This window comes from Capra hircus, chromosome 7 (assembly GCF_001704415.2).
Source record: "Capra hircus breed San Clemente chromosome 7, ASM170441v1, whole genome shotgun sequence".
NCBI classification, from domain to species: domain Eukaryota; kingdom Metazoa; phylum Chordata; class Mammalia; order Artiodactyla; family Bovidae; genus Capra; species Capra hircus.
This window is the reverse complement of record NC_030814.1, coordinates 102,448,344-102,475,904: the sequence shown is the minus strand read 5'-3', so window position 1 is coordinate 102,475,904 and position 27,561 is coordinate 102,448,344. Positions and strand designations below refer to the sequence as shown.

Sequence of the window (27,561 nt, the reverse complement as noted above, 5' to 3'; positions counted from 1 at the left end):
CAGCAAATCATGAGAAAGCACCAGCCAAGCCCAGACTGAGGGACATTCTATTAAAGACCTGGCCAGTACTCCTCAAAACAGTCCTGAAAAACTGTTTCAGACCAGAGGAGCCTAAGGAGACAAAGGATGAAACGCAGTGTGGAATCCTGAGACAGAAAGGCGTTGATGGGAGAACTGCAGAAATCCAGATGAAGTCTGGAGTCTAGTTACTAGCCTTGTACAGATAGTAAATATCGATGTTCATTTCTGAGTTCCGGTAAATGTACCTCGATCATACAAAACGTTACTCTTACATGAGTAAGAGGAATCTACACTATCTTTGTAGCTTTATAACACTGTAACTTTTTTGTTAATCTAAACTTATCCTCAAATAAGATTTTTAAAAATGGATTATGCCCTTACTAAAATTACTATATATACAATAAATAGCAGTCAATATATTGTAATAAAATACTATTAGTATAAATTGCTACATTCAATACCTTTAAATAAATCAATTTTTGTAATATGTTGATCAAATGAATTTATATATTTTATAGTGTGGGTAATATAAATCCATATATTCAATATTTTATAACATAAATTTATATATTTAATAGTATGGATAACATGAATTCATATAGTTAATAGTTTGGATAATATAAATTCATATATTTAATCGTGTGAGGGCTTCTGTGGTGACTTGGTGGTAAAGAATCTGTCTGCTACTGTAGGTGATATGGGTTCGATCCCTGATCCGGGCAGATCCCAGATGCCACAGAGCAACTAAGCTGGCACCCCACACCTATTGCGTCTGTGCTCTAGAGCCCAGGAAACGCGACACACTGCAATTACTGAGGCTCTCGCGCCCTAGAGCCTCTGCTTTGCAACAAGAGAAGCCACCGCAATGAGAAGCTGGCGCACCACGTCTGAAGAGTGGCCCCCACGCTCTGCAACTAGGGAAAGCCTCGCAGCGAGGAAGAAGGCTCCGCACAGCCAAAAGAATAAATAAAATTGTACAAAAGATAAGGTGGGTGATGTAAACTGTCATACTGCTGCTGCTGCTGCTAAGTCACTTCAGTCGCGTCCGACTCTGTCTGTTACTAATCCATAAATAATAAGAACCTTTTTCTTACTGAAAGAACCTATTTCTTTCCTGAGTCAGCAAAGGATGGGGCAATGGCTTGATCTCACTGCCTTTTTAGAAATACCTTTCTGCTAGCCCGGTGTGGAGGACGGAAGGGGCAGAGGATGAGGTGAGAGGTGAGAGGTAAGGGAGCAGGAGGGAACCAGGTGATGAACTCAGCACAGCGGGGAAACTCTACTCCCCTCCTTGGGCAAAAGATACTTCTTCCTTCGCTTTAGTTTTCAGAGGCAGGTACGTTGATGAAGGACAATTTTCTCAGTAGCAGCCGGCTCTTAGCTAGCCTGGGGTGACACACTCTTCCAGTTTTCCCAGAACTGTCCTGGGTTTGGCCCTAAAAACCCTGAATCCTGAAAGGATCTCGGTCCCAGGTGTATGGGGATGGTGGTCATCCTAGGACAAGTCCCCCAAAGCCAGGAGCCTGCCTGATAGAAAGAAAGGAGCCCAAAGAGAAGAATCCTAAGAGGCTGAAATTAACCAGGACGTGACTACACTCTCTTGGATGAGAAAAATAATCTTCCTCAGAACTGGGCCTCCGGGAGCCAGGTTGGTTTGGCATTTATAGAAATGCAGGCAGTGGTGTTTGGATAAAGCGTGATGTGTATTTTGAACCCCTGGGCATTTCCCGGGGACCCTGAGGGGAGTCTTGGCAGCCTCACCTGACCGGTAGTAGCGGTGCCACTGCTCCTGGCTGATGAGCCCCAGTCTGTGGGCCTCCTGGGCTCCGGAGCGCAGTGCAGAGATCAGGGTGGCCTCCTCAGGCCCAGAGGCCGCCCCAGTGCCCAGGGCCTGCAGCAGGTAGGCGGGGGGCACCGCGTTCTCGTCCCTCCAGAAGCTTCGTGCCACCAGCTCCAGGTCGCGGGGCCTGGCGGTCAGCTGAGCCTTCAGCGCCTCCCACTCCTTTTCCTCGATCCGCGTGGGGACTGGGCAGGGACCGTACTGGTCACCCACGAGGGCCTGGAGGAGAGAGAAGTGGAGAGGGGTGGTATTGGGTTCAAGTCTTGGTTTAGGCATTTAGCTCAGTGACCCTGGGTGAGGCATGCCTAGCCCTTAAAATTAGCCTGGTGGTTGTTCCACAGAGATAATTAGATTAATGTAAGCATATCAGTTAGGGGTCCCCAGAGAAAGGGAACTAGTAATGGTTTTCTTGACATGAGAGAAACCATTTTGGCCTAAGCCATTTTGTGATTGAAGCCTGGCCTCAATGCTAGTCCTTGAACACATCTAAGTAGTTAATTATCTTAAAGGAAGTGAGACGATGCAGGAATAAAGGAAAAGCAGTCAAGAAACAGGTCAATAGTCCAGTTGTTAGGGGGAACCACTGACTAAAGCCACCCACCCTAGCCAGGCCCAATAGCGACCACCTGCATGAGTTATCTTAAACAGGGGGTCCTGGTAAGGGACGTAGAATCCCTTGAGGAGGGAAATGTCAAAAGGCGGTTCAACGGTAAAGAACCTGCCTGCAATACCAGAGAGATGCGGTTCCATCCCTGGTTGCGGAAGATCCCCTGGAGAAGGGAAAGGCTACCCACTCCAGTATTCTTGCCTGGAGAATCCCATGGACACAGGAGCCTGGAGGGCTACAGTCCATGGGGTCACAAAAACATCAGACATGACTTAGCAACTAAGCAACACAGAAAGAGACTCTAGTTCAGATATCCCACCAATCCCCCAGGATCCTTCTCGCTGGGATCCACCTTGGCTGATGCTGTGCGTGCACCTCCAGGAAAGACCCGGAGTCAGAGTAATTGGCCAGAGACAACCCAGCAACCAAGCCAATTACCGTAATACTGGGCACTGGGAGCCAAGTGGCAGAGCAGTTCTCCTGGGTTCCCTTATCCTACTGCTCTCTGCCTGGGCATACTTTCCCAATAAAGTCTCTTGCTTTGTCAACATGCATGTCTCCTCAGACAATTCATTTCTGAGTGTTGGACAGGAGCGTGCTCTTGGGTCCTGGAAAGTGTTCCCCTTCTTGTAACACAGAGATAAAGCAGACTCCTAGTTAATCTTGAAAGGATATGCATGTAATACATCTTTGAGTTCTGCAGGAACTAAGACTCCTGCCCAGGTGGAATATAGGATGATGGTGTAAACCCTCCTGACTTCAATCAACCAAAGCTTGGACGCTGTGGACCTTTGTCCCATTCTAGGCTGAATTCACCTCTGCTCAAATCACTTCATGAATATGCATGCCCCCTTGGTTTAAAATTTTCTCAGTTTTGCTGTTCAGGGAGACACTGCTTTGGAAAAAGTCTCTGGTGGTTTCCTGACTTGTTGCAAGTAATAAGTCCTTCCAGGCTTCCCTGGTGGCTCAGTGGTATTAAAAAAAAAAAAAAAAAATCCGCCTGGCAATGCAGGAGACATGGGTTTGATCCCTGGTTTGAGAAGATTCCCACATGCCTCCGGGCAACTAAGCCTGCGCATTGCAGCTACCAAGCCCATGTGTTGCAACTACTGAAACCCTCGTGCCCTGGAGACCCTGCTCTGCGATAAGAGAAGCCACTGCAATGAGAAGCCAGTGAGTACCTTCTCAGAGAGTACCCCTGCTCGCTGCAACTAGAGAAAGCCCGCGTGCAGCAACAAAGACCCAGAGCAACCAAAACTAAACTAATTAAAAATTTAAAAAAAAGAGCTAATCTGGAAAGGGAGACGGTGAGATCCCCATGCAGAATATCTTCCCCGAATATATATATTGAGCCAAACCCATGACAGCTGCTCAGCAGACAGCAGTGACCGAATCAGTGTTGGGCCCTGCCTTCCTGGACCTTGGAGTCTTAACAGGAGAAACAGGCTTCAGTCTGAGAATTGCACCAGTGTCAGTATTTCAGCTGTCATCGTCCTAAGAGGAAAAGGCAAATTAGGTCACAGGAGGGCTGTGGAGTCAGAGAAATTCCCCGGAGGGAGAGAGGATCAAGCTACAGAATAAGACACGAGAAGGGACGCCCCTGGCAGAGGGCCTGCAGGGAAACAGTACATCCAAAAGCCCTGGGCCGTACTGTGCGGGAAAGATAGGGTCCACAGGACCAACAGGGAAGGGCCAGTAGAGGGGGATGAGGCCATCCCCTGGGACGATCTTGCAGGGCTTGCGGAGACCCTGAGATTTTGGTCTTATTGCAAGAGTGTAGGAGGCCCTCTTTCCACCTTCAGCATGCTTGAAGAGTGCAAACTGGAACTCAAGAAAATTAGGCTGGAGAAGGCCTAGGACCGTGGACCCAAAGTCTTGAGTTTCTTCATTATGTAAAAGGGAAGCAATCAACCCTCCCTTCTTCACTGGGACATACCAGAATATTCCAGGGGGTGTGTACCTGGGAAATCTGAATGACTTGAGTCCATGATGATGGTGCAATGGAGCAGGACCCTAGGGGACAGACCCCTCCCCCATATCCTCACCTTTAGCTCCTCCCTGAAATACATAGAAAACAGTATCTGACACACATCTCCTGAGTTGTCTTGCAAAAAAAGGAAGTGTGAGTCGCTCAGTTGTGTCCAACTCTTTGCAACCCTTTGGACTGTAGCTCCTCCGTCCATGGGATTCTCCAGGCAAGAATACTGGAGTGGGTTGCCATTCCCTTCTCCAGGGAATCTTCCCAACTCAGAGACTAAACCCAAGTCTCCTGCATTGCAGGTGGATTCTTAACTGTGTAAGCCTCCAGGAAAGCCCAATGTGAAAACCCTCACCAAATGGAAGAAATTCACTTCGTGATGATCATGAACACATAGCTCCCAGACCTGTGGCACCTAAGGACTGGTAATGTTAACCCCTGTGATACCACCCTGTTACCTCACCATCAACCAGTCAGAGAACTGTGTGAGTTGATCCCATACCCGGCAACTCTACTCCCTCACCTGGCCTTTAAAAATGCTTTCCTGAAAGTCGTCTGGGAGCTCAGGGGTTTTGAGCCCTAGCTGCCCTGGACTCCTTGCTTGGCACCTGCAGTCAGCGCTGTGCTTTCCTTCAGGACAACTCGATGTTGGTAGATCGGTTTTACTCTGCATGGGCGTGTAGATCCAAGTTTGGTTTGGTAACAACAAGGTGTTGAAGAGGATTCCACTCTCAACTGCCTTTCTTGAAGGCAGAGCCGTGGGCAAGCAAGAGGAGTTGGAAAAGATGTAGCCAGCCAAGCACAAACCAGAGCTCTCAGGAAGGAGAAGAAGATACAGGATGCTCCTGTCCGCGGGACCAGAGCAACAGGAACGGGAGGAGCTTGAAAGAAGCTCAGGTTAACACCACCAGGGGCAGCTCTCTGGAGATGCTGGAGCTGCAGGTGGCCCGAGAGACCCAGAGCTTCTAGAAGGAAGTGCCGTGGGGAGCCGTCCCCTGCCGCACTGCCTAATGACTTATTTACCAGAGAGATGCCTCTCCAAGGGCCTCCACTGCGTCTCTGAGTTTTGTGGAAAGCCCCCTAAACCAGAGCCACTGAAGGAGAATGAAGCTGCGACTCTCAAGAGTTAGAAGGGAGACACCTGTTTCAGGAGGAACACAGGAAGTGGCTAAAGTCAGCTTGCGGCCCAAGGAACCCTTCTGGAAGGATTTGCAAGGTCCCTGGGCCTTTCAGGCCTGGGGGAAGCTCCGAGATCACCCTCCCTCCCGTCCACCATCCCTCATGCCACCTGGAAGCTGCGTTGCGCTTTTGGCTGCCTGCAATTTCAGTTGCAAAATGGAAGTCCTCCTGGAGTTCCTTTTCTCCCCATCTCCCTTTTTTCTTTATGAAACTTTTTTCTTTTCTTTTTTTCTTTGAAACTCAACAAAATGATCAATCATCAGTCTCAATCATCAGCAAAAGCAGAAAACTGGGGGGAAAATTCGCAAAGGAGATACATAAGTCAGAGGATTTTGTTGTTGTTGCTTAATAACACAGTTGTGTCCGATTCTTTGTGATCCCATGGACTGTAGTCCTCCAGGCTTCTCTGTCCATGGGACTTCCCAGGCAAGCATACTGGAGTGGGTTGCCATTTCCTTCTCCAGGGGATCTTCCAAACTTATGGACTAAACCCACATCTCTTGCATTGGCAAGCAGATTCTTTACCACTGAGTCACAAGGGAAGCAACTCAGAGGGTAGAGTCTTTAAAATATTAGACTGTATCTTAAAGCAATAATAATTAAAATAGGGAGCCATACTCAATACTTTGCAACAACTTTTAAGGGAAAAGAATCTGAAAACGTTTATACATATATATGCATTTGTACTCAGTTGCTTCAGTCGTGTCTGACTCTTTTCGACCCTTTAAAGTACACCTGCCAAGCTCCTCTGTCCATGGGATTTTTCAGGCAAGAATACTGGAAAAAATTGCCACTTCTTCAAGGCTCCAGGGAATCTTTCACACCCAGGGATCAAGCCAATGCCTCCTGTGTCTCCTGCATTGCAGATGAACTCTTTACCTGGGGAGCCATTACGGATGCATGTACCTGAGTCACTTAGCTATGCAGCTGAAACCAACAGAACTTGAAAATCAGCTACTGCCGGGAGCCAGCGTGAGGAAGCCCACCCGTGACAAGGTCATGCGGCAGAGGTCTGACGGGCAAGGCGAGTCAAATCTCAGGGCTTCCCCCTGGTATTTCCTGAGCATGTACCCCCAAAAAACAAAGTCTGCCGGCCTTTAAACTCTGCTTTTCCACTCTTCTGACACACTCTGGAAAAAGTCAACCCAGGGCTTTAGTCTTCTGCATTTGAAAGGGTGTTTCAACCCAAAAACCCCTCTGATGGCTTTCTAGCCTGCCTGCAGGACTCGTGTGATTGTTTGAGGCCTCCCTGACCTCGGGAGGCACAGGAAGCTTAAAACATCCTAGGAATGTAGGGGCTTCCGAGGAGTCAAAATCATTAGAATAGGACTGATTAAAGGTTTCATTTGTTGAGCCAATACTTGCTGCCAAATTTTCAAATCTTTTATTTGTAGAGATAGTTGGTATATAGAGAAACAGGTAGTAGCCCTGGTATTAGCAACACTAGATCTTTGAGTTAAGTACCTTCTTTGTTATAACCCACTGCACCTTTGTTCTACAGGAATGTAACTTTATTTAGTACTTTGAGGGTGATGCAGAGTAAAGAAAAAACACTTCTAGGGAAAAGGAGTTTTCTGGTTGATAGACAGTTATCCAGGAAGAGAGCTATAAAAATGTTAACAGGCTTCTTGGCCAGAAGATAATGTAAACCACCTGAGATCTTTTGTATACCGGAGGGTATGCAAAAAGAAATCCTGGTCTCAATGAGGGTCAGGACTGCTGCCCCTGCATAACTCTACATATTCCATTATTTCTTTGTGTACAACTTGGGGTATATAAGCTGATTTTGAAAAATAAAGTTTTTGGAGTCTTGCACCGATGTTGGGCTTCCCTATGTTATTCTTTTCTCCCTTTTTTCGGCTGAATTCACATCTGGAGCGGGGAGGCTCACCACGTCTACTTACTTGCCCTGGCTGCTAAGATCCATGCGAAAGGGAGCCTAAGGCGGGGTACCCTTCGATATTCAAGTGGGCGCCGGTGGCCTAACGTAGATGGTGCAAACCTCTTGTCTCGAGGTTTTATTGGTTTTCCCTGTAAACCAAGTTATTCAGCCTCTTTTTCTCCGCCTAAATTTCCTACTCCACCATTTCTTCCTAATCTAACCTCATATCTCTAAATAAATAAGTTTTTCCTTGCCAACACCGTCCCTACTTCAAATCACCCTGGATCCACCGGGGCTGGACCCCGGCAAGCTATAAAATAAAAATAATAAAGAATTCAATAAAAAAATAAAGACATGAAATCCAGTGATTCAAACTTCCAGTTATAAGATAAGTAAGTCCTAGGGATGTAATGTACAGCATGGTGACCGCAGTTAACACTGCTGTAGGGTATATTTGAAAGTTGCTAAGAAAGTAAACCCTAGACATTCTCATCACAAGGGAAACCATTTACCTTTTTCGTATCTATATAAGCAGCTGGGTGTCAACTAATATTATTTCACAATACGTGTAAATCAAGTCATTATGTTGTATACTTTAAGCCCATACAGTGCTGGATGTCAGTTACAGCTCAACAAAGCAGGAAAGAAAGAAAAATTGATGTCAGCCTACAAAGAAAAGTATAGGAGGAAAGCATGAAAACACAGTGGTAACTGTACAGATAAAACTTAATACATAGCAAAGCTTTTCACATCTGCCACCCAGATCTTAGTTTTTTTTGTTTTTTTTTTTTTTTTAAGGAGACGTAATCTCTAAAGGAGATCAGTCCTGGGTGTTCTTTGGAAGGACTGATGCTAAAGCTGAAACTCCAGTACTTTGGCCACCTCATGCGAAGAGCTGACTCATTGGAAAAGACTCTGATGCTGGGAGGGATTGGGGGCAGGAGGAGAAGGGGACGACAGAGGATGAGATGGCTGGATGGCATCACCGACTCGATGGACATGAGTTTGGGTGAACTCTGGGAGTTGGTGATGGACAGGGAGGCCCGGCGTGCTGCGATTCATGAGGTCGCAAAGAGTCAGACACGACTGAGCGACTGAACTGAGCTGAACTGATCTCTAAAGCAGCACTAGAACTTTCAGCAGCCCTGGAACTGTTCATACCCATGCTGTCCAACACGGTGGCCCCTTGACACATGCGGCCACTGAGCCACTGGAATGCGGCTGGTGCAACCGAGGAGCTGAAGTTTTAATTCTACCCGATATTAATCAATTTAAATCACCACATGTGGTTTGTGGCTGCTACGCTGGGCAGTGGGCTTCCCAGGTGACATTAGTGGTAAAGAATCTGCCTGCCAAGGCAGGAGACGTAAAAGACATGGGTTCAATCCCTAGGTCAGGAAGATCCCCTGGAGAGGGCAGGCACAGCAACCCACTCCAGGATTCTTGCCTGGAGAGTCCCATGGACAGAGGAGCCTGGTGGGCTACAGTCCATAGGGTTGCAAAGAGTCGAACACGACTAAAGCGGCTTAGCACGCCATGCACGCACACTGGGCAGGGCAATTTTAAGTCCAAATGGGCTTCATGTATTTGTCTTTATTTCCCTAGAAAACAGCTTTTATAAACCTTTTACTTGCTATATTCTTACCTCCAGAAGTTTTTTGGGGGAGCTGCTCAAAGCTTCTTTTTGATTAAGATGTATTGGGCAAAGATACTTTCTTGACTTTTTCTCTCTTTACCTTCTGGGACAGGTTTAGGCAAACTTTCTATCAAAGGCCAAATAACCAATATTTTCAGGGTTGATGGACAGATGGTTTCTGTGGCAACTACTCAGCTCTGCCATTGAAACCGGAAGCAGCCTAGAGTGGTATGTAAATGAATGACTGTGGCTGTGTGCCAATAAAGGTTTGTTTACAAAAACAAGTAGAAGGCCGGACTTGCCCCATGAGCTGTGGTTTGCTGACCCCTGCTCTAGGATTTATGAGCCAAAATTCTCTAGTTCTTGGTATATTTGAAACTTGGTAATGTAACAAATCAAAATTTTAGAATATCATATGCTGATTATAACTTAAACCATTAATTGTGAGCTGGAGATTGTTCTGGGATCAGAGAGAGTTTAGCTGGGGAGGAGAGAAGACCCTGGTTGGTCTTGCCTAGGATCAGAAGAAGTTATCGCCTGAGGCTGGCTCAAAAAAGGGACACAGATTTCTCCCAATAACACAGGGCACATGGGAGAAAAAAGTTTGCATACCCTGTAGATTTTCACCTTCTCTATGGTTTTCTAGGATCTCAAACCTCCCCAAACAAAGCTGATGATGTGGGAAAGCTCGGAGCAAATCCTAAGATCCCTTTGGGCTTCAGCACTCTGCTCTGCCACTCACCTGCTGCTTCCACTTGACTGCTACTGTCTGGATTCTGGCTAGCTCTCCAGAAAAATGGGTGCTGTGATCAATTAGCAATGTCTGCCATGGGCAGGCTATGAAGGTTGAGCATGATAGCAGACATGCCACCCACTTCCCTCCATTGACAGGTTTGGTCTAGAAACAGGGCCATATCCTGGTGCTAGAATGAAAAGTAAGAGTTACTCTGTCCCTCCCAAGAGACTCACAACAAAGGCTGGCCCTATGGATGTTTTCCGACACCGGTCCAGCTCCTCCAAGCAGAGTTCTGTAGACATGGGGTTAGTGGCCTCAGTGTTCCGAATACCCCACCTCAGGTCAACCACCTGGAAATGACAAGCATGGATTTGTCAGGAAGGCGGCAGGATGGGTGATGTTTTCCAGTTCCTTTTGATAAAGGCATAAAGTTTCTTTCAGTCATTTTTTAATTTTTGGCTGCCCTACGCAGCATGCCAGATCTTAGTTCCTGGACCAGAGATCCAACCCTGGCCCCCTGCCCTGGGGGCTCGGAGTCTTAGCCACTGGACCACCAGAGAAGGCCCTCTTTCAGTAATTTGACAACCTTACCTCAAAGAGGGCTGTCTGCATTAAAAGAACTTGAATGATACCCATAATCCCAGTGTAACCATGAGAAAAATATCAGACAGACCCAAATTGGAGGTATGCCACAGGACTCCCAGGCAATCTTCCCCACAACTGTGCTGCTCATGAGTATGAAGGAGAAGACCAAGGAGCTGTCCCAGCCACAGGCGACTGGGGAGCTGGGACAACTACATATAACAGCGTTCCTTGGCCTTCTGAATGTAACCGAGTTCTCCAGCCAGAAAGGAGACACAGATGGCGATAGTCAAAAAGTCTGGAGGTTGCTTAAAGGCAATGTACTAATGTCCATTTCTTAGTCATAGCAAACATGCTCTGATAATAGAAGATGTTCACAACAGGGGAAAAAGTGGGTGGGTGGGACATACGGAGACTCTGTCCTATAGGCAATTTTCCTGCAAATCTGAACTCCAAACTCAAACATTTACTTTAAAATATTTTAAAACACTTTTAAAGAACTTGGGCATTTTCAAACTGTTCCTTTTTAAACAAGGACATGTCCACCCTTGTTTGCAGAGCTTTCTTTGCAAAGGAGGGTTTTTGCTTGACCAGAATCAGACATAGCAAAGTGTCCTGGGCAACTGCATGCTTCCGGTCCATTTGGGCCTACTGGTCAGAGGTGGGGCTGAGTAGAATGGTTTAATTCAAGCAGTGAAGCTGACCAGGCAGAAAGCTGGGATGAGGAGAGAGTGGGTGGGACTCAGAACAGGCCAAGTCTCCCTCAATTTTTTAATCTTCTCCCAGAGAGGACATAAAATTCCTAATAAACTACAGCATGGGATAAAAGGACTATAGTACCAGATGTGGCTGGAGGAGGAAAGGGAAAAGGAAAAAGGCTCAGCCACTGGGCCCGCACAAGAAACTCCACCTCTCCAGGCCACTGTCTCCCAGCCTGCGTCTTGGTGGTGTTTATTGCCTTAGTCGCACATTAAAGGGACGTGCATGGGGCGTTCCATCGGTGCTCAGCACCTTTGTCCTCATGGTCTGCCACTGAATCATGAATCATGATCAGTGAGGGCAGAGGCGAATTCCCTCCACAGCGTTGCCTCTTTCTTAGTAATGTAGAGGGACCTTCCTGGTGGTCCAGTGGCTAGACTCTCTGGATGACTGTTATAAATGGCAAAGAGATAGCATCAACTGAGGCTGAGACTCCAAAGATGGTTTATCAGTTTCTGCTTAGAAACATGCAGGCATCTACATCCCCACCCTGGGACTGGTGCCCTCTATCTAGGGCCCATGGTGACGGCCCAGCTGGTGCACGTCTCACATGCATGCCCACCCAAATATCCCACAGCCCTCTAGACACCCTCTAAAGCTGTTCCAGTGTAGGGTGGGCTGGAGGACAGGACAAAGCAACAACGAAAGTGACATGCAAGGCTTCCCTGGTGGCTCAGGAGTAAGGAGATACAGGTTTGACCCCTGACCCAGGAAGACCCCACATGCCACAGAGCAAGTCACCCCTTGTACCAGAACTACTGAGCCAGTGCTCGAGAGCCTGGGAGCCACAGCTGCTGAAGCTCACATGTCCTAAAGCCCATGCCCCACAGCAAGGGAAGCCACCGCAATGAGAAGCCTGCGTCATCCATCACACCAGCAGCCCCCACCGTCATTTGTTAAAGTACTTTTTCTTATTGATTCACTTATTTGGCTGTGCTAGGTCTAGGGGTGGCATGGGAGCTCTTAGCTGCAGCATGTGGGGTCTAACTCCCTGACCAGGGATCGAACCTGGGTCCCCTGCATTGAGAGCAACGAAGAGTAGCCCCTGCTCTCTGCAACTAGAGAAAGCCCACGTACAGCAATGAAGACCCAGCACAGCCAAAAAGAAAAAGACAGTACATCTTATTATTTTTTTTAAAGTGACATGCCCAAGGAGCAGAGTTGCAAGGCATTCACTCTTAGTACTTTGCCACACCACCTGGGTAGACTGCAGTGCCCATGGCCACGAGCTCTCCACCTGCCTTCTTTAGAGGACTTTCCTCTGTAATTCTGGGGTGGAGCCCCCCTGAGCAGGGAGCCCGTATGACTGCCCGGGTTGCTGAGACAGTGAGCGGGGGCGGGTGGGCCGTTACCTCGAACATCAGGCCGTGCTTCTGGCAGAAGGTCTGCACTTCAGGGTAGGCGGTGCTCTGCAGGGCTTCCCTCTCTGCATCCATATCTGCAAAGAACGGCATGGAGGCTAGGAACCGGAAAAACTCAGAACTCGTCCCTGCCTCGCAGCTCTGCTTTTAACCTCAGGTGCTCCTACGGAGGAAAGCTATGACAAACCTAGTGTGTCTGCTCAGCCACTTTGGTTGTGTCTGACTCTGTGTGACCCTGTGGACCGTAGCCTAGCCTTCCAGGCTCCTCTGTCCATGGTGATTCTCCAGGCAAGAATACTGGAGTGGGTTGCCATTCCCTTCTTCAGGGGATCTTCCCAACGCAGGGATGGAACCTGTGTCTCTTACATATCCTGCGTTGGCAGCTGGGTTCTTTACCACTGGCGCCAACAAACCTAGACAGTGTATTAAAAAGCAAAGACACCAGTTTGCCAACAAAGGTCTGTATAATCAAGGCTATATTCTTTCCAGTAATCATGAACAGATGTGAGAGCTGGACCATAAAGAAGGCTGAGCACCGAAGAATTGATGCTTTTGAATTGTGCTGGAGAAGACTTTTGAGAGTCCCTTGGACTGCAAGGAGATCCAACAAGTCAATCCTAAAGGGAATCAACACTGAATACTCATTGGAAGAACTGATGCTGAAGCTGCAGCTCCAATACTTTGGCCACCTAAGGTGAAGAGCTGACTCACTGGAAAAGACCCTGATGCTGGGAAAGATCAAGAAGGACAAAAGGGCGACAGAGGATGAGATGGTTGGATGGATCCATCACCGACTCAATGGACGTGAACTTGGGCCAAGTTCATGTCCAAGGGACAGGGAGGCCTGGCATGCTGCAGTCTGTGGGATTGCAAAGAGTCAGACACGATTGGGTGACTGAACAGAACAACTCTTACGGAAGCTAGGACCCTTCATGAAGAATCAAAAGCTGCAAAAAATAGGAGGCATGCCAGAAAGACCAGCTATGCCTGGGACTTTCCTAGTGTTAGTGCTAAAAATCCCACATCCCAGGAAACCGCTCAGACCCAGCTAACCAGTATGGTTGTTCACCTTTGGTTAGGGTTGCCAGATAAAATACAGGACACCCAATTGATTTGCATTTCAGATAAGTAATGGGAAACCTGATAGCATAAGCACAGCCCACTCCCTGAACTCCAGAATGTGCATTTCTGATAAGCCCTGTTCCATGTGTAACACAAATCACTTGTTAGCATAAGTATGTCCCTCTCTGCACACTGGCGGTGGTGGTTTACTCACTCAGTCGTGTCTGACTCTTTGTGACCCCATGGACTGCCAGGCTCTTCTGTCCATGGGATTTCCCAGGCAAGAATACTGGACTGGATCACTATTTCCTTCTCCAAGGGATTTTTCTGACCCAGGGATCGAATCCACGTCTCCTACATTGCAGGCAGTCATCCTTGCATGCAGATTCTTTACTGCTGAGCCACCAGGGAAGCCGCTTGGCACACTATCTTATTGTAAAAGATCATTGGTTGTTTATTTCAAATGCAGATTGAGCTGGGTGTCCTGGTTTTGTTGGTTACGGTGGTGGTTTGGTTTCTTATTTTTGATAAATCTGGCAACCCTGCCTAGGGTAAATCTGGATTCTAAGATTATTTTCTACCACTTGCCTTCATTGTATGGCCTTGCGCCAAGCATCATGCTATCCTTGGTTTCCTCTCTGTAAAAATGGGGTGATGCCTCTACTCTGCAGGGCTACAAGCTCCCCAAAGTCAAAAACCTCTGCTCTGTCTAAGTCATTGCTAATTTCTCAGCACTCAACACAGGCACTCAATAAATGTTGATGCAACCATTGAGGCTGCACTTACTGTAATGTAAGCATTCAAGAATTATTTGCTTTCTCCACGTAGCCGGGGGAAGGTCACTTGAGTGTCCATGAAAGGACTCCCAAAGCCGCTAGTACAAAGAAGCTGCCTGGGTCCTTGCATAGGCCCTGACCTGATGCCAATCTCGGACCTGTCTCCCACTCCCTTCTTGTGCCTGTCCTGTGAATTCCACAATATATTTATATTTGTCCATAAAATGTCCACTGTGAAGTTACTTTATGTCCAAACACTAAAAAGGATCCCTGGTGGTCCAGTGGTTAAGACACAGGTTCAATCCCTGGTCAGGGAACTAAGATCCTGTTTGCATGCGTGCGAAGTTGCTTTAGCCATGTCCGACTCTTTGCGACCCCATGGACTGTAGCGAGCCAGGCTCCTCTGTCTATGGGATTCTCCAGGCAAGAATACTGATGTGGGTTGCCATTTCCTCCTTGAAGGGATCTTCCTGACCCAGGGATCGAATCCGAATCTCTTGTGTTTCCTGCAGTGGCAGGCAGATTCTTTACCACCTGGGAAGCCCCAAGATCCCGCAAGACAAAAATGCCAAAAAAAAAGCATCACGGACGCAATGCATATGGAGAGAATGCAGCTTGCTGGAGCCAGCCCCTGCTGTCCTGGGAGAGCTGGCTGCCAAATCATCAGGAATTTTGTTAAAACAGCCGCTGTGAAAAATTAGCTTCTCGGGTGACTCAGTGGTAAAGAACACATGTGCTAACGCAGGAGACTCAGGTTCAATCCCTGGGTCGGGAAGATCCCTTGGAGAAGGAAATGGCAACCCACTCCAGTATTCTTGCCTGGAAAATCCCATGGACGGAGGAGCCTGACAGGCTACAGTCCATGGGATCACAAAAGAGTCAGACATGACTTAACTAAACAACAATGACATGAAAAATTAAACTATCTGAACTTAGGATGAAACACATTATAGTAAAAGCGGAGATTGCAAATACTCAGACCTCGTCACTTCTGAATTATTTTACTTCCCTTGACCATGGATTCTGCTCTTGAGTTTGTTTACAGCTATTGATTTTGCATTAGGGAAATATTTGAGGATGGTGAGCTACCCAACATATCTGACTCGGTGTTTATGAGGTCACCCCAGGATAGCTTGAAATTGACCATGGTGGGAGAATTTACACCACGGAAATTGGCAGACAGTATAAATCAGGGGATTTTGTTTTGATTTTTGGAGAACAGGTTATTAAACACTTGCCAGCACACACTGTGAACTCTTTGCCTTCATGGAGCTTATAACCTGATTGGAGGAGTCATGCATTAGATAAACAGATCAGCTGAATAACCACAGCTTATGGGGCTTGGGGCTTCGTAGGTTCCTGGACCTATTGGAGCTCAGTGTGACTATAACATGTGGGTGAGGTGAGAGTTATACCAGATAAAGTTGAGGAGTAAACCGGATCCTGTCATACAGAGCTTTGTAGCTGTGGGAAGACTCGGGCACTTTTTAAGTCTAGCTTAGAACATTTATCATTAATATTAGTTGAGGTATCATTTGCTACTCACAACAACTCTCTCAAGTCAGGCTCTGAGGCTGGCTGATGGAGGAGGGAGCAAAGGGTCAGGGAGGCTCTCCCTCACCAGTTCCTATGTGTGTGGGTCACTGGCCGGGCTGTGTTCACATCCAGGTCTCCTAGAAGATGCTGTGAGCCATGCCCACTGGCCCTGGCACCCCCCGAGCTCCCAGTCCGGCCCTGTCCCTTACCTGAGACTGTAGAGCTGATGAAGATGGCCACGCTTCTGGATGCAGGCGCTGGGAGGGGGCCTGCCTGACCCTGGAGAAGTCGCCGGCGGGTGCCTGGGCTTAGGGGGCTGCAGTTCATGCTGCCCACTCACCTGGACAATCTTTCCCCAGGAAAAGGCCAGGGCCTCAGCCTCACACCAGTGGCCAGATGGCCTTCCTAGGAGGCCAGCTGGGCAGGGCCATCTGCAGTGGGGTACCTCTCTCACCCTCTTAGGTTTCTTGACCACCTGCAGCCTCTGTCACCTCCAGAGCCCCTGGGGAGATGAACCAGTGGCTCTTCACGCCTCCACTTGGTCTACGAAACCTAATGGGGGGAGATGTTGGACAGTGGCCTCCCAGCCAACATTCCCTGGATGTTGACTCCGCCAGGCACCCGAGCCTTTTCCCCCTCAACCAATAGCTCCTCGCCCTGGGAGCTCACCAGTAGCCACAGTAACTGTGGTTTCCTGGCGCTCAGCTTTGGAGCCCAGGGACCAACCAGCCTCCCAAACACCTGGGTCCCCTGGGGCTCCATGGAAATTGAGCCCTGGCCCAGGCGTGCAGGGGGAGGCTGTGCGATACTGGGAGTGGTGCCAAACCCTGGCAGGGCAGGCAAGAACAGCAAACTCGGGGGAACCCTGATCCCATCCTGCGCTCACCGTGCTCTCCAGTGGAGTACGGGCACGAGGTGTACTATTTAAGCCGGCAGTTCTCAACTGGGGGCCGTTTTGCACCCCGCCAGGGGACACTTGCAATGTCTGGAGACATTTTTGGTTGTCACGACTGGGGGAGGAGAAGCTCTTGGCATCTAGAAAGTAGGGCCCAAGGATGCTGCCCAACACCCCGCAAGGCACAGGACAGGGCCTCCACAGAGAACTATCTGTCCCCAAATGTCAGCAGCGCTGAGAAACTGGGGCACCAACTTTAAACCAACTCTAGCTGAATCTCCTTGCGTGCAGGAGGTGTGGAACCTGAGGCCTGCTCTCCTTGAGAAGAAGGGAGATTAGCAAGTCTCCGGAGGGGCGGTTAAGGACCTACCCACCTGGAACTGACTGAGGGATTTCTCTCACAGCCTGGTGGTTAAGACTCCACGCTTCTAATCCAAGGGGAGCAAGTTTGATCCCTGATTAACATCCCATATGCCGGTCAAGGTCAAAAAAACAAAAAGGAAGCAACCGAGATGTGCTGTTTGAAATAATCAAATACACCATTTGGAACAACGTGGATGGAGCTTGAGGGCATTACACTGGGTGAAACAAGTCAGAGAAAGAAAACTGCTCCAAGACCTCACTTCTATGTGAAATCCAAAAAGAGCCCAACTCGGGGGCTTCACTGGTGGTCCAGTGGTTAATAGTCTGCCTTCCAAGGCAGGAGATGCAGGTTCGATCCCTGGTTAGGGAACTAAGACCCACATGCTGCTGGGAAACTAAGCCCACGTGTCGCAGCTACTGAACCTGCACGCCCTGGAGCCTGTGCTGCCCAACAGGGAAGCCCACGCGTTGCAAAAAAGACCCAGCGCAAACAACCGCACAAAAGAAGCCCAACTCAGAGCAGAGAGGAGAGTGGTGGGTGCCAGGACTGCAAGGTGGGGAGATGGGTAGAGGCTGGCCAAGGGGTACAAGCTTCCAGTTATGAGTCAGTTCACGGATCTAATGTGCAGTGTGACGATTACAGTTAACAGTACTGTGCAATGTTGCGTTATACACCTGGAAGTTCCTAAGAGAGTTAGATGTCCTCACCACAAAAATGAAATGGTAATTATGTGACACGTGTTAGCTAATGCTACCGTGGGTAGCCATCCTGTAATAAATAAGTGCATCATTTGGACATGATACACCCTAAACTTACGCAATGTTATATGTCGATTGTATCTCAATAAAGCCTGGGGAAAAATTTTTTTTTTAAAATGAGCAGGACCCCTCAGTGTTGACAAACCACAGACTGGAGGAATGGATCCCTTGGTGTCCATGGGTTTGCTTGGAATGCTGACTCCTCCATTGCCTTGCTGGGGGACTTAAGCCAACAGCCTCTTTCCCGGGACATCAGCTGCCATCTTGTGGTAAATGGAAGTGAGAACCACTCCCGGGTGGGCTAGGGTGAGAAGAGGAGGCTCTCATCTCAGGAACAACACGTAAGGAAGAAAGCACAATATGCCTGACAACCAAAATAAATGCCCAAAGTTCCATGAGGAACCAAATGTGAACAAGGCCTTTGGGAGAGAGGTATGTAAGTGCCCGCCTTAGCTCAGCTCGTTGCTCTGCGATGACCTAGAGGGGTGGGAAGGAGAAGCGGGAGAGAGGCTCAGGTGGGGAGGGTTTATATACATACGTATGACTGATTCACTTCATTGTACAGCAGAAACTAACACAGCATTGTAAAGCAATGATACTCCAATCAAAAAAATAAAGAAAAAGGGACTTCCTTCGGGATCCAGTGGTTAAGGCGCCATGCTCCTAAGGCAGGGGGCTCGGGATTGACCCCTCGTTGGGCAATGAAGATCCCACATCCCACATGTGTGGTCAAAAAAATAAAGAATAAAAATATGATATGCTTTTCCACTTGTTCATATATATATTTTTTAAAGGCCCCACTTTACGTACAGGCACTCAAGAAATAGTTTTACCTAACAGCCTGAACTTTTGCTCATCTTTTTCTTCTCTGCTCCAACTTCCCTTCCCTGCTTTGTCTATCCAGAAAGGCCTTGCTGTTCAGGGGTCTCCAGGACCACCCTAGGTTTGGAGGATTCCGTAGGAGGACTCACAGAATTCACAAATGCTGTTTCACTCACCCTGACAGTTTATTACAGCAAAAAGTTAAAGTGTTAGTTGCTCAGTCATGTCCAGCTCTTTGCGACCCCATGGACTATTACCCTGCCAGGCTCCTCTGTCCATAGAATTCTCCAGGCAAGAATACTGGAGTGGGTTGCCATTCCCTTCTGCAGGGCATCTTTCGGACCCAGGGACTCTGAGCCCACATCTACTGCCTCTCCTGCACTGACAAAGAGATTCTTTACCACTGAGCCACCTGGGAAGCCAGTTTCAGTTCAGTTCAGTCACTCAGTCATGCCCAGTTCTCTGTGACCCCATGGACTGCAGCACACCAGGCTTCTCTGTCCACCGCCAACTCCCGGAGCTTGCTCAAACTTAAGTCCCTTGAGTCGGTGATGCCATCCAACCGTCTCAGTCTCTGTTGTCCCCTTCTCCTCCGGTCTAATGCTGGCCAAAATATCTCAGCCTTTGCATAAGCCATGCTTGAATCCCCATGCTGCACCTTTTCAAGTTACGCACATTCCACCTTAAATGCCACTTCCTGAGAGGCTCTCTCTGACCATGCCATTGCTCCTTGACCTCTCAAAGTGCTCCCCGCACCATCACCCTATTTTAATTCTCTGCGCAGTACTCACCACCAGCTGATGTTTCTTCTTCATTTACTGTTTGTCCCTCCTATGAGAACGTGACGTCCGCGTCTGCCAAGGTCAGCGTGCCTGGCACATAGTAGGTGCTGAGTCCATCCATCTTTCTCAACTCCTGTTGGTCACCTAAGGAGACAGCTAAGCAAGCCTGGATTCCCCAGGAAGGACAGAGGTTTTCCTTGGGGGCTCCAGCCTTCCCCCAGCTCCTACTGGTGGTGAAAGGGCCAATTTAGAATCTTCTGGGGAAGTAGGCTGGAGAAGAAAGTTTCCTGGGCTTGGCATTGTCTGAAAGGATGCCCCCAGCAACCCTAGTAACTTTTGTCTTAGGCACTTCACAGGTCTTTCTCTGCCAATTCCCCCAGCAACTAGGATAATGAAAGAAATTGTTTGGCTCTCCAGCCCTGGCTAGGCTGGGCACATAGCCAGACTTGGCGGTTAACTGTTGTGTGCTGGCTAATGGGCTCATCCTAGCAGATGCCCATTGTGGAGGGCAGTCCTCCCAACAACCTCGAGAGGCACACGTCATAATCCCATCCCACCAATGAGGAGTGTGTGTATTTGTCGCTCAGTCATGTCCGACTCTTTGTGACTCCGTTGACTATAGCCCGCCAGGCTCCTCTGTCCATGGGACTCTCCAGGCAAGAGTACTGGAGTGAGTTGCCATTCCCTTTCTCCAGGGGACCTTCCCAACCCAGGAATTAAGCCTGGGTATCCTGCATTGCAGGCAGATTCTTTATTGTCTAAACCACCAGGGAAGGCTGCCAATGAAGGAAATGAGGTCCAAAGAGATGTAACCCCTTGTTCAGGCCACTTGGCTTCCCTGGGCTTAAATTTTCTCAACCACTTTCCTGGTGGGTGAGAATGAAATGTACTTACAGAGACTGTGAGGCCAGCACCACGCCTGGTTTTTGCAAAGACCCCATGAAATGCTGGTTGTGATTCATTGCTATTTTTATTTATTTATTTATTTGGTTGTGCCAAGTCTTAGTTGCTGGCACAGGAAATCTTTGATCCTCAGGAGAAGGCGATGGCACCCCACTCCAGCACTCTTGCTTGGAAAATCCCATGGACGGAGGAGCCTGGTGGGCTGCAGTCCATGGGGTTGCTGGGAGTCGGACATGACTGAGTGACTTCATTTTCACTTTTCACTTTCATGCATTGGAGAAGGACATGGCAACCCACTCCGGTGTTCTTGCCTGGAGAATCCCGGGGACGGGGCAGCCTGGTGGGCTGCCGTCTATGGGGTCGCGCAGAGTCGGACATGACGGAAGCGACTCAGCAGCAGCAGCAGCAGCAGCAGCAGCATTGTGGTGTGCAGAATTTTCAGCTGTAGCTCCTGAACTGTTGGTTGCGGCACGTGGGATCTAGTTCCCTGACCAGGGATCGAATTCCGCCCCCTCTCCCCCACCCCCCGCCCTGTCCCATTAAGAGCAAGGACTCTTAGCCATTGGACCCCTGGAGAAATCCTGTTAATGACTGTTTTTGCTAGAGGAAAGACGAACTGAAACCACCCACCCTGTCCAGGCACTATAGTAACAATTTGTGTGAGTTACTCTGTGACAGGAGGTCCTAGTAAGGAACATGGAACTAACAAGCCATCACCAACTGGAAGAATTTGGGAAAGGCCAAAAGGAGATGCCCACATGTCCTACCAACCTCCTAGAACCCACCCTGCTGGAATCCATCTTGGCTGAGTGATGCATGTACCACCAGGAAGGACACTGAGTCAGAATGCTGGCCAGAGATAAGCCCCAAACTAATTCCATCATCGTAAGCTTGAAAGTGGGAGCCACGTGGCAGAGAAATCCTTCAGCTTTTCCTTACCCTCCTGCTCTCCTCCAGGGCGCCCCTTCCCAATAAATTCTCTTGTTTTGCCAGCACGTGTATCTCCTGGACAACTCATTCCCAAGTGTTAGACAAGAGCCCACTCTCAGGCCCTCGGAGGAGTTCCCCTTTCTGCAATATTTTTACTAGCGCCTCCTCCACCCAGCTAGTGGCACAGTCAGGAATCAAAGGCTCCAACTGTCGACGTTTCAGCAACAGTTAACGAACTCCAAGTCTCTGGAGCACAGTGTCTCAGCCTTGGCTCTGCTGACTTTGGAGCTGGATCATTCTTTGTTGGGGAGCCGTTCTGTACACTGCGGTGTATTAAACAGCATCCAGGCCTCCACACACTAGGTGCCGGTAGCGCCACCCTCTCAAAAATGTTTCCTACCTGGCCAAGTACACCCTGTGTGGTAGAGTCCGCACCTCCTGCTCCTGGTTGAGAACCATCCCTCCACTCTGTCACTATGCTCCTGTTTCGGGCGTGCTTGCTCAACCACTGTTGTGTCCGACTCTGCGACCCCGTGGAATGAAGCCCGCCAGGCTCCTCTGTCCATGGGATTCTCCAGGCAAGAATACTGGAGTGGGTAGCCATTCCCTTCTCCAGGGGACCTTCCCCACCCAGGGATCGAACCCACATGTCCTGCATCTTCTGCCCTGGCAGGCAGATTCTTTACCACTGTGCCGCCTGGGAAGCTCACGTTACCATAGCCATATTATTTTCTAAATTATTTTTTGTCTTTTATTCTTTAATATCTATTGGAGTATAGTTGATTTACAGTGTTGTGTTAGTTACTGATGCTGAATGTTCGTTACTGATGTTCGTTAATTGTTGCTGAATCAGTTATACATATATACGTAAAGCCACTCTTTTTAAGATTCTTTTTCCATACAGGTCATTACAGAGCACAAGTAGAGTTCCTTGTGCTATACAGTAGATTCTTACCAGCTACCTATTTTATGTATAGTAGTGTGCTGGGCTTCCCTGGTGGCTCAGTGAAAAAGAATCCATCTGCAATGCAGAAGACGTGGGTTCGATCCCTGGGTCAGGAAGACCCCCTGGAGAAGGAAATGGCAACCCACTCCAATATTCTTGCCTGGGAAATTCCATGAACAGAGGAGCCTAGTGTGCTCCAGAGTCAGACAAGAGTCAGAAAAGTGTCAGACAAGAGTCGGACACAGCTTAGCAAATAAACACCATCACCGTGTGTATATATCAATCTCCCATTTCACACACACCCACCCCATTTTCTACTCTGGCAACTGCAAGGTACCTGGTAACCCACGAACAGTATGAAAAGGCAAAAAGATAGGACACTGAAAGATGAACATCCCAGGTTGGTAGGTGCCCAATATGCTACTGGAGATCAGTGAAGAAGTAGCTCCAGAAAGAATGAAGAGGCTGAGCAAAAGCAGAAACAACTCCCAGCTGTGGATGTGACTGGTGATGGAAGTAAAGTCTTTTGCTGTAAAGAGCAATACTGCGTAGGAACCTGGAATGTAAGGTCCATGAATCAAGGCAAATTGGAAGTGGTCAAACAGGAGATGGCAAGAGTGAACATTGACATTTTAGGAATCAGTGAACTAAAATGGACTGGAATGGGTGAATTTAACTCAGATGACCATTATATCTACTACTGTGGGCAGGAATCCCTCAGAAGAAATGGAGTAGCCATCATGGGCAACAAAAGAGGCCGAAATGCAGTACTTGGATGCAATCTCAAAAATGACAGAATGATCTCTGTTTGTTTCCTAGGCAAACCATTCAATATCATGGTAATCCAAGTCTATGCCCCAACCAGTAACGCTGAAGAAGTTGAAGTTGAATGATTCTATGAAGACCTACAAGACCTTCTATAACTAACACCCGAGAAAGATGTCATTTTCATTATAAGGGACAGGAATGCAAAAGGAGGAAGTCAAGAGATACCTGGAGTTACAGGAAAATTTGGCCTTGGAGTACAAAACAAAGCAGGTCAAAGGCTAACAGTTTTGCCAAGAGAACTCACTATCACAGCAAACACCTTCTTTTAAGAACTCAAGAGAAGACTCTACACATGGACATCACCAGATGGTCAATACCAAAATCAGATTGATTATATTCTTTGCAGCCAAAGATGGAAAAGCTCTATACAGTCAGCAAAAACCAGACTGAGAGCTGACTGTGGCTCAGATCATGAACTCCTTATTGCCAAATTCAGACTTAAATTGAAGAAAGTAAGGAAAATCACTAGACCATTCAGATATGACCTAAATCAAATCCCTTACAACATACAGTGGAAGTGAAAAATAGATCTAAGGGACTAGATCTGATAGACAGAGTACCTGAAGAACTATGGACGGAGGTTTGTGACATTGTACAGGAGGCAGTGATCAAGAAAATCCCCAAAGAAAAAAAATACAAAAAAGCAAAATGGCTGTCTGAGAAGGCCTTACAAATAGCTGTGAAAAGAAGAGAAGCTAAAGGCAAAGGAGAAAAGGAAAGATTCACCCATTTGAATTCAGAGTTCCAAAGAATAGCCAAGGACAGATAAGAAAGCCTTCCTCAGAGATCAATGCAAAGAAATAAAGGAAAACAACAGAATGGGAAAGACTAGAGATCTCTTCATGAAAATTAGAGACACCAAGGGAATATTTCAAGCAAAGATGGGCTCAATAAAGGACAGAAATGGTATGGACCTAACAGAAGCAGAAGAAATTAAGAAGAGGTGGCAAGAATACACAGAAGAACTATACAAAAAAGATCCTCACCACCCAGATAATCACGATGGTGTGATCACTGATCTAGAGCCAGACATCCTGGAATGTGAAGTCAAATGAGCCTTAGGAAGCATCAGTATGAACAAAACTAGTGGAGGTGATGGAATTCCAGTTGAGCTATTTCAAATCCTGAAAGATGATGCTGTGAAAGTGCTGCACTCAACATGCCAGCAAATTTGGAAAACTCAGCAGTGGCCACCAGACTGGAAAAGGTCAGTTTTCATTCCAATCCCTAAGAAAGGCAATGCCAAAGAATGCTCAAGCTAACACACAATTGCACTCATCTCAATGCTAGTAAAGTAATGCTCAAATTTCTCCAAACCAGGCTTTAGTAGTACGTGAACCGTGAACTTCCAGATCTTCAAGCTGGATTTAGAGACAGAGGAACCAGAGATCAAATTGCCAACATCCGCTGGATCATGGAAAAAGCAAGAGAGTTCCAGAAAAACATCTGTTTCTGTTTTATTGACTACACCAAAGCCTTTGACTGTGTGGATCACAACAAACTGGAAAATTCTTAAATAGATGGGAATATCAGACCACCTGACCTGCCTTATGAGAAATCAGTATGCAGGTCATGAAGCAACAGTTAGAACTGGACATGGAACAACAGAATTTGTTGGTTCCAAATTGGGAAAGGGGTACATCAAGGCTGTTTATTGTCACCCTGCTTATTTAACTTATATGCAGAGTACATCATGAGAAATGCCGGGCTGGATGAAGCACAGGCTGGAATGAAGATTGCCAGGAGAAATACCAATAACCTCAGATATGAAGATGATACCACCCTGATGGCAGAAAGTGAAGAACTAAAGAGCCTCTCGATGAAAGTGAAAGAGGAGAGTGAAAATTTTGGCTTAAAGCTCAACATTCAGAAAACTAAGATCATGGCATCTGGTCCCATCACTTCATGGCAAATAGATGGGGAAACAATGAAAATAGTGACAGACTTTATTTTTTGGGCTCCAAAATCACTGCAGATGGTGAGTGCAGCCATGAAATTAAAAGACACTTGCTCCTTGGAAGAAAATCTATGACCAACCTAGACAGCGTTTTAAAAAGCAGAGACATTACTTTGCCAATAAAGGTCTGTCTAGTCAAGGCTATGGTTTTTCCAGTGGTCATGTACGGATGTGAGGGATGGACTATGAAGAAAGCTAGGCGCCACAAAGACAGAAATATAGATCAATGGAACAAAATAGAAAGCCCAGAGATAAATCCACACACATATGGACACCTTATCTTTGACAAAGGAGGCAAGAATATACAATGGAGTAAAGACAATCTCTTTAACAAGTGGTGCTGGGAAAACTGGTCAACCACTTGTAAAAGAATGAAACTAGATCACTTTCTAACATCGCACACAAAAATAAACTCAAAATGGATTAAAGATCTAAATGTAAGACCAGAAACTATAAAACTCCTAGAGGAGAATATACGCAAAACACTCTCCGACATAAATCACAGCAGGATCCTCTATGATCCACCTCCCAGAATTCTGGAAATAAAAGCAAAAATAAACAAATGGGATCTAATTAAAATTAAAAGCTTCTGCACAACAAAGGAAACTATAAGCAAGGTGAAAAGACAGCCTTCTGAATGGGAGAAAATAATAGCAAATGAAGCAACTGACAAACAACTAATCTCAAAAATATACAAGCAACTTATGCAGCTCAATTCCAGAAAAATAAACAACCCAATCAAAAAATGGGCCAAAGAACTAGACATTTCTCCAAAGAAGACATACGGATGGCTAACAAACACATGAAAAGATGCTCAACATCACTCACTATTAGAGAAATGCAAATCAAAACCACAATGAGGTACCACTTCACACCAGTCAGAATGGCTGCGATCTAAAAATCTGCAAGCAATAAATGCTGGAGAGGGTGTGGAGAAAAGGGAACCCTCCTACACTGTTGGTGGGAATGCAAACTAGTACAGCCACTTTGGAGAACAGTGTGGAGATTCCTTAAAAAATTGCAAATAGAACTACCTTATGACCCAGCAATCCCACTGCGGGGCATACACACCGAGGAAACCAGAATTGAAAGAGACACATGTACCCCAATGTTCATCGCAGCACTGTTTATAATAGCCAGGACATGGAAACAACCTAGATGTCCATCAGCAGATGAATGGATAAGAAAGCTGTGGTACATATACACAATGGAGTATTACTCAGCCATTAAAAAGAATTCATTTGAATCAGTTCTGATGAGATGGATGAAACTGGAACCGATTATACAGAGTGAAGTAAGCCAGAAAGAAAAACACCAATACAGTATACTAACATATATATATGGAATTTAGAAAGATGGCAATGATGACCCTGTATGTGAGACAGCAAAAGAGACACAGATGTGTATAATGGACTTTTGGACTCAGAGGGAGAGGGAGAGGGTGGGATGATTTGGGAGAATGGCATTCTAACGTGCATACTATCATGTAAGAATTGAATCGCCAGTCTATGTCCGATGCAGGATACAGCATGCTTGGGGCTGGTGCACAGGGATGACCCAGAGAGATGTTGTGGGGAGGGGGGTGGGAGGGGGGTTCATGTTTGGGAACGCATGTACACCCGTGGTGGATTCATGTCAATGTATGGCAAAACCAATACAGTATTGTAAAGTAAAATAAAGTAAAAATAAATAAATAATAAATAAATTAAAAAAAAAGAAAGCTAGGCGCCAAAGAATTAATGCTTTTGAGCTGTGGTATTGGAGAAGACTCATGAGAGTCCCTTGGACTGCAAGGAGATCCAACCAGTCCATTCTGAAGGACAATCAGTCCTGAACGTTCATTGGAGGGAAGGATGCTGAAGCTGAAACTCCAATACTTTGGCCACCCTATGCGAAGAACTGACTCCTTTAAAAAAAAAAAACCCTGATGCTGGGAAAGATTGAAAGCAGGAGGAGAAGGGGACGACAGAGGGTGAGATGGTTGGATGGCATCACTGACTCTATGGACATGAGTTTGAGTGCACTCCGGGAGCTGGTGATGGACGAGGAAGCTAGCGTGCTGCAGTCCATGAGGTTGCAGAGAGTTGGACACGACTGAGCGACTGAACTTGACTGAACCACAGGTTTGTTTTCTACATTTGTAATAGTCATATTAATGTATTTCAAGGGACTCCGAAGTTGCAGGTATTAATACACATACTGTCACCAATACTCCCAGTGACCTGAGGACTTGAGTTTGCTACCCTGCTTTTCTTAAACATTTTGCTTTTAGCTATGCTTGGTTTTCATTGTTGCATGAGGGCTTTCTCCAGTTTCGATAAGTGAGGGCTACTCTCTCGTTGTGGCGTGCAGGCTTCTCATTGTCGTGACTTCTCTTACTCTGGAGCCCCGGCTCTGGACTGTGGGCTCAGTAGCTGAGGC

General features: G+C 47.2%; 1 protein-coding gene across 1 annotated transcript in view; it reads right to left on the bottom strand.

Moving 5' to 3' along the window:
* The window catches only part of NWD1 (NACHT and WD repeat domain containing 1), an 86,305-nt gene extending 66,497 nt beyond the window's left edge, over positions 1 to 19,808 (bottom strand). Inside the window, exons 1-4 of the mRNA XM_018051352.1 lie at positions 19,586 to 19,808; positions 12,573 to 12,658; positions 10,113 to 10,229; positions 1,783 to 2,080 (exon numbers count right to left, since the gene is read on the bottom strand). Coding sequence (XP_017906841.1) covers positions 1,783 to 2,080; positions 10,113 to 10,229; positions 12,573 to 12,656 — 499 coding nt within the window. The 5' untranslated portion in view covers positions 12,657 to 12,658; positions 19,586 to 19,808. The remainder of the gene's footprint in view (positions 1 to 1,782; positions 2,081 to 10,112; positions 10,230 to 12,572; positions 12,659 to 19,585) is intronic.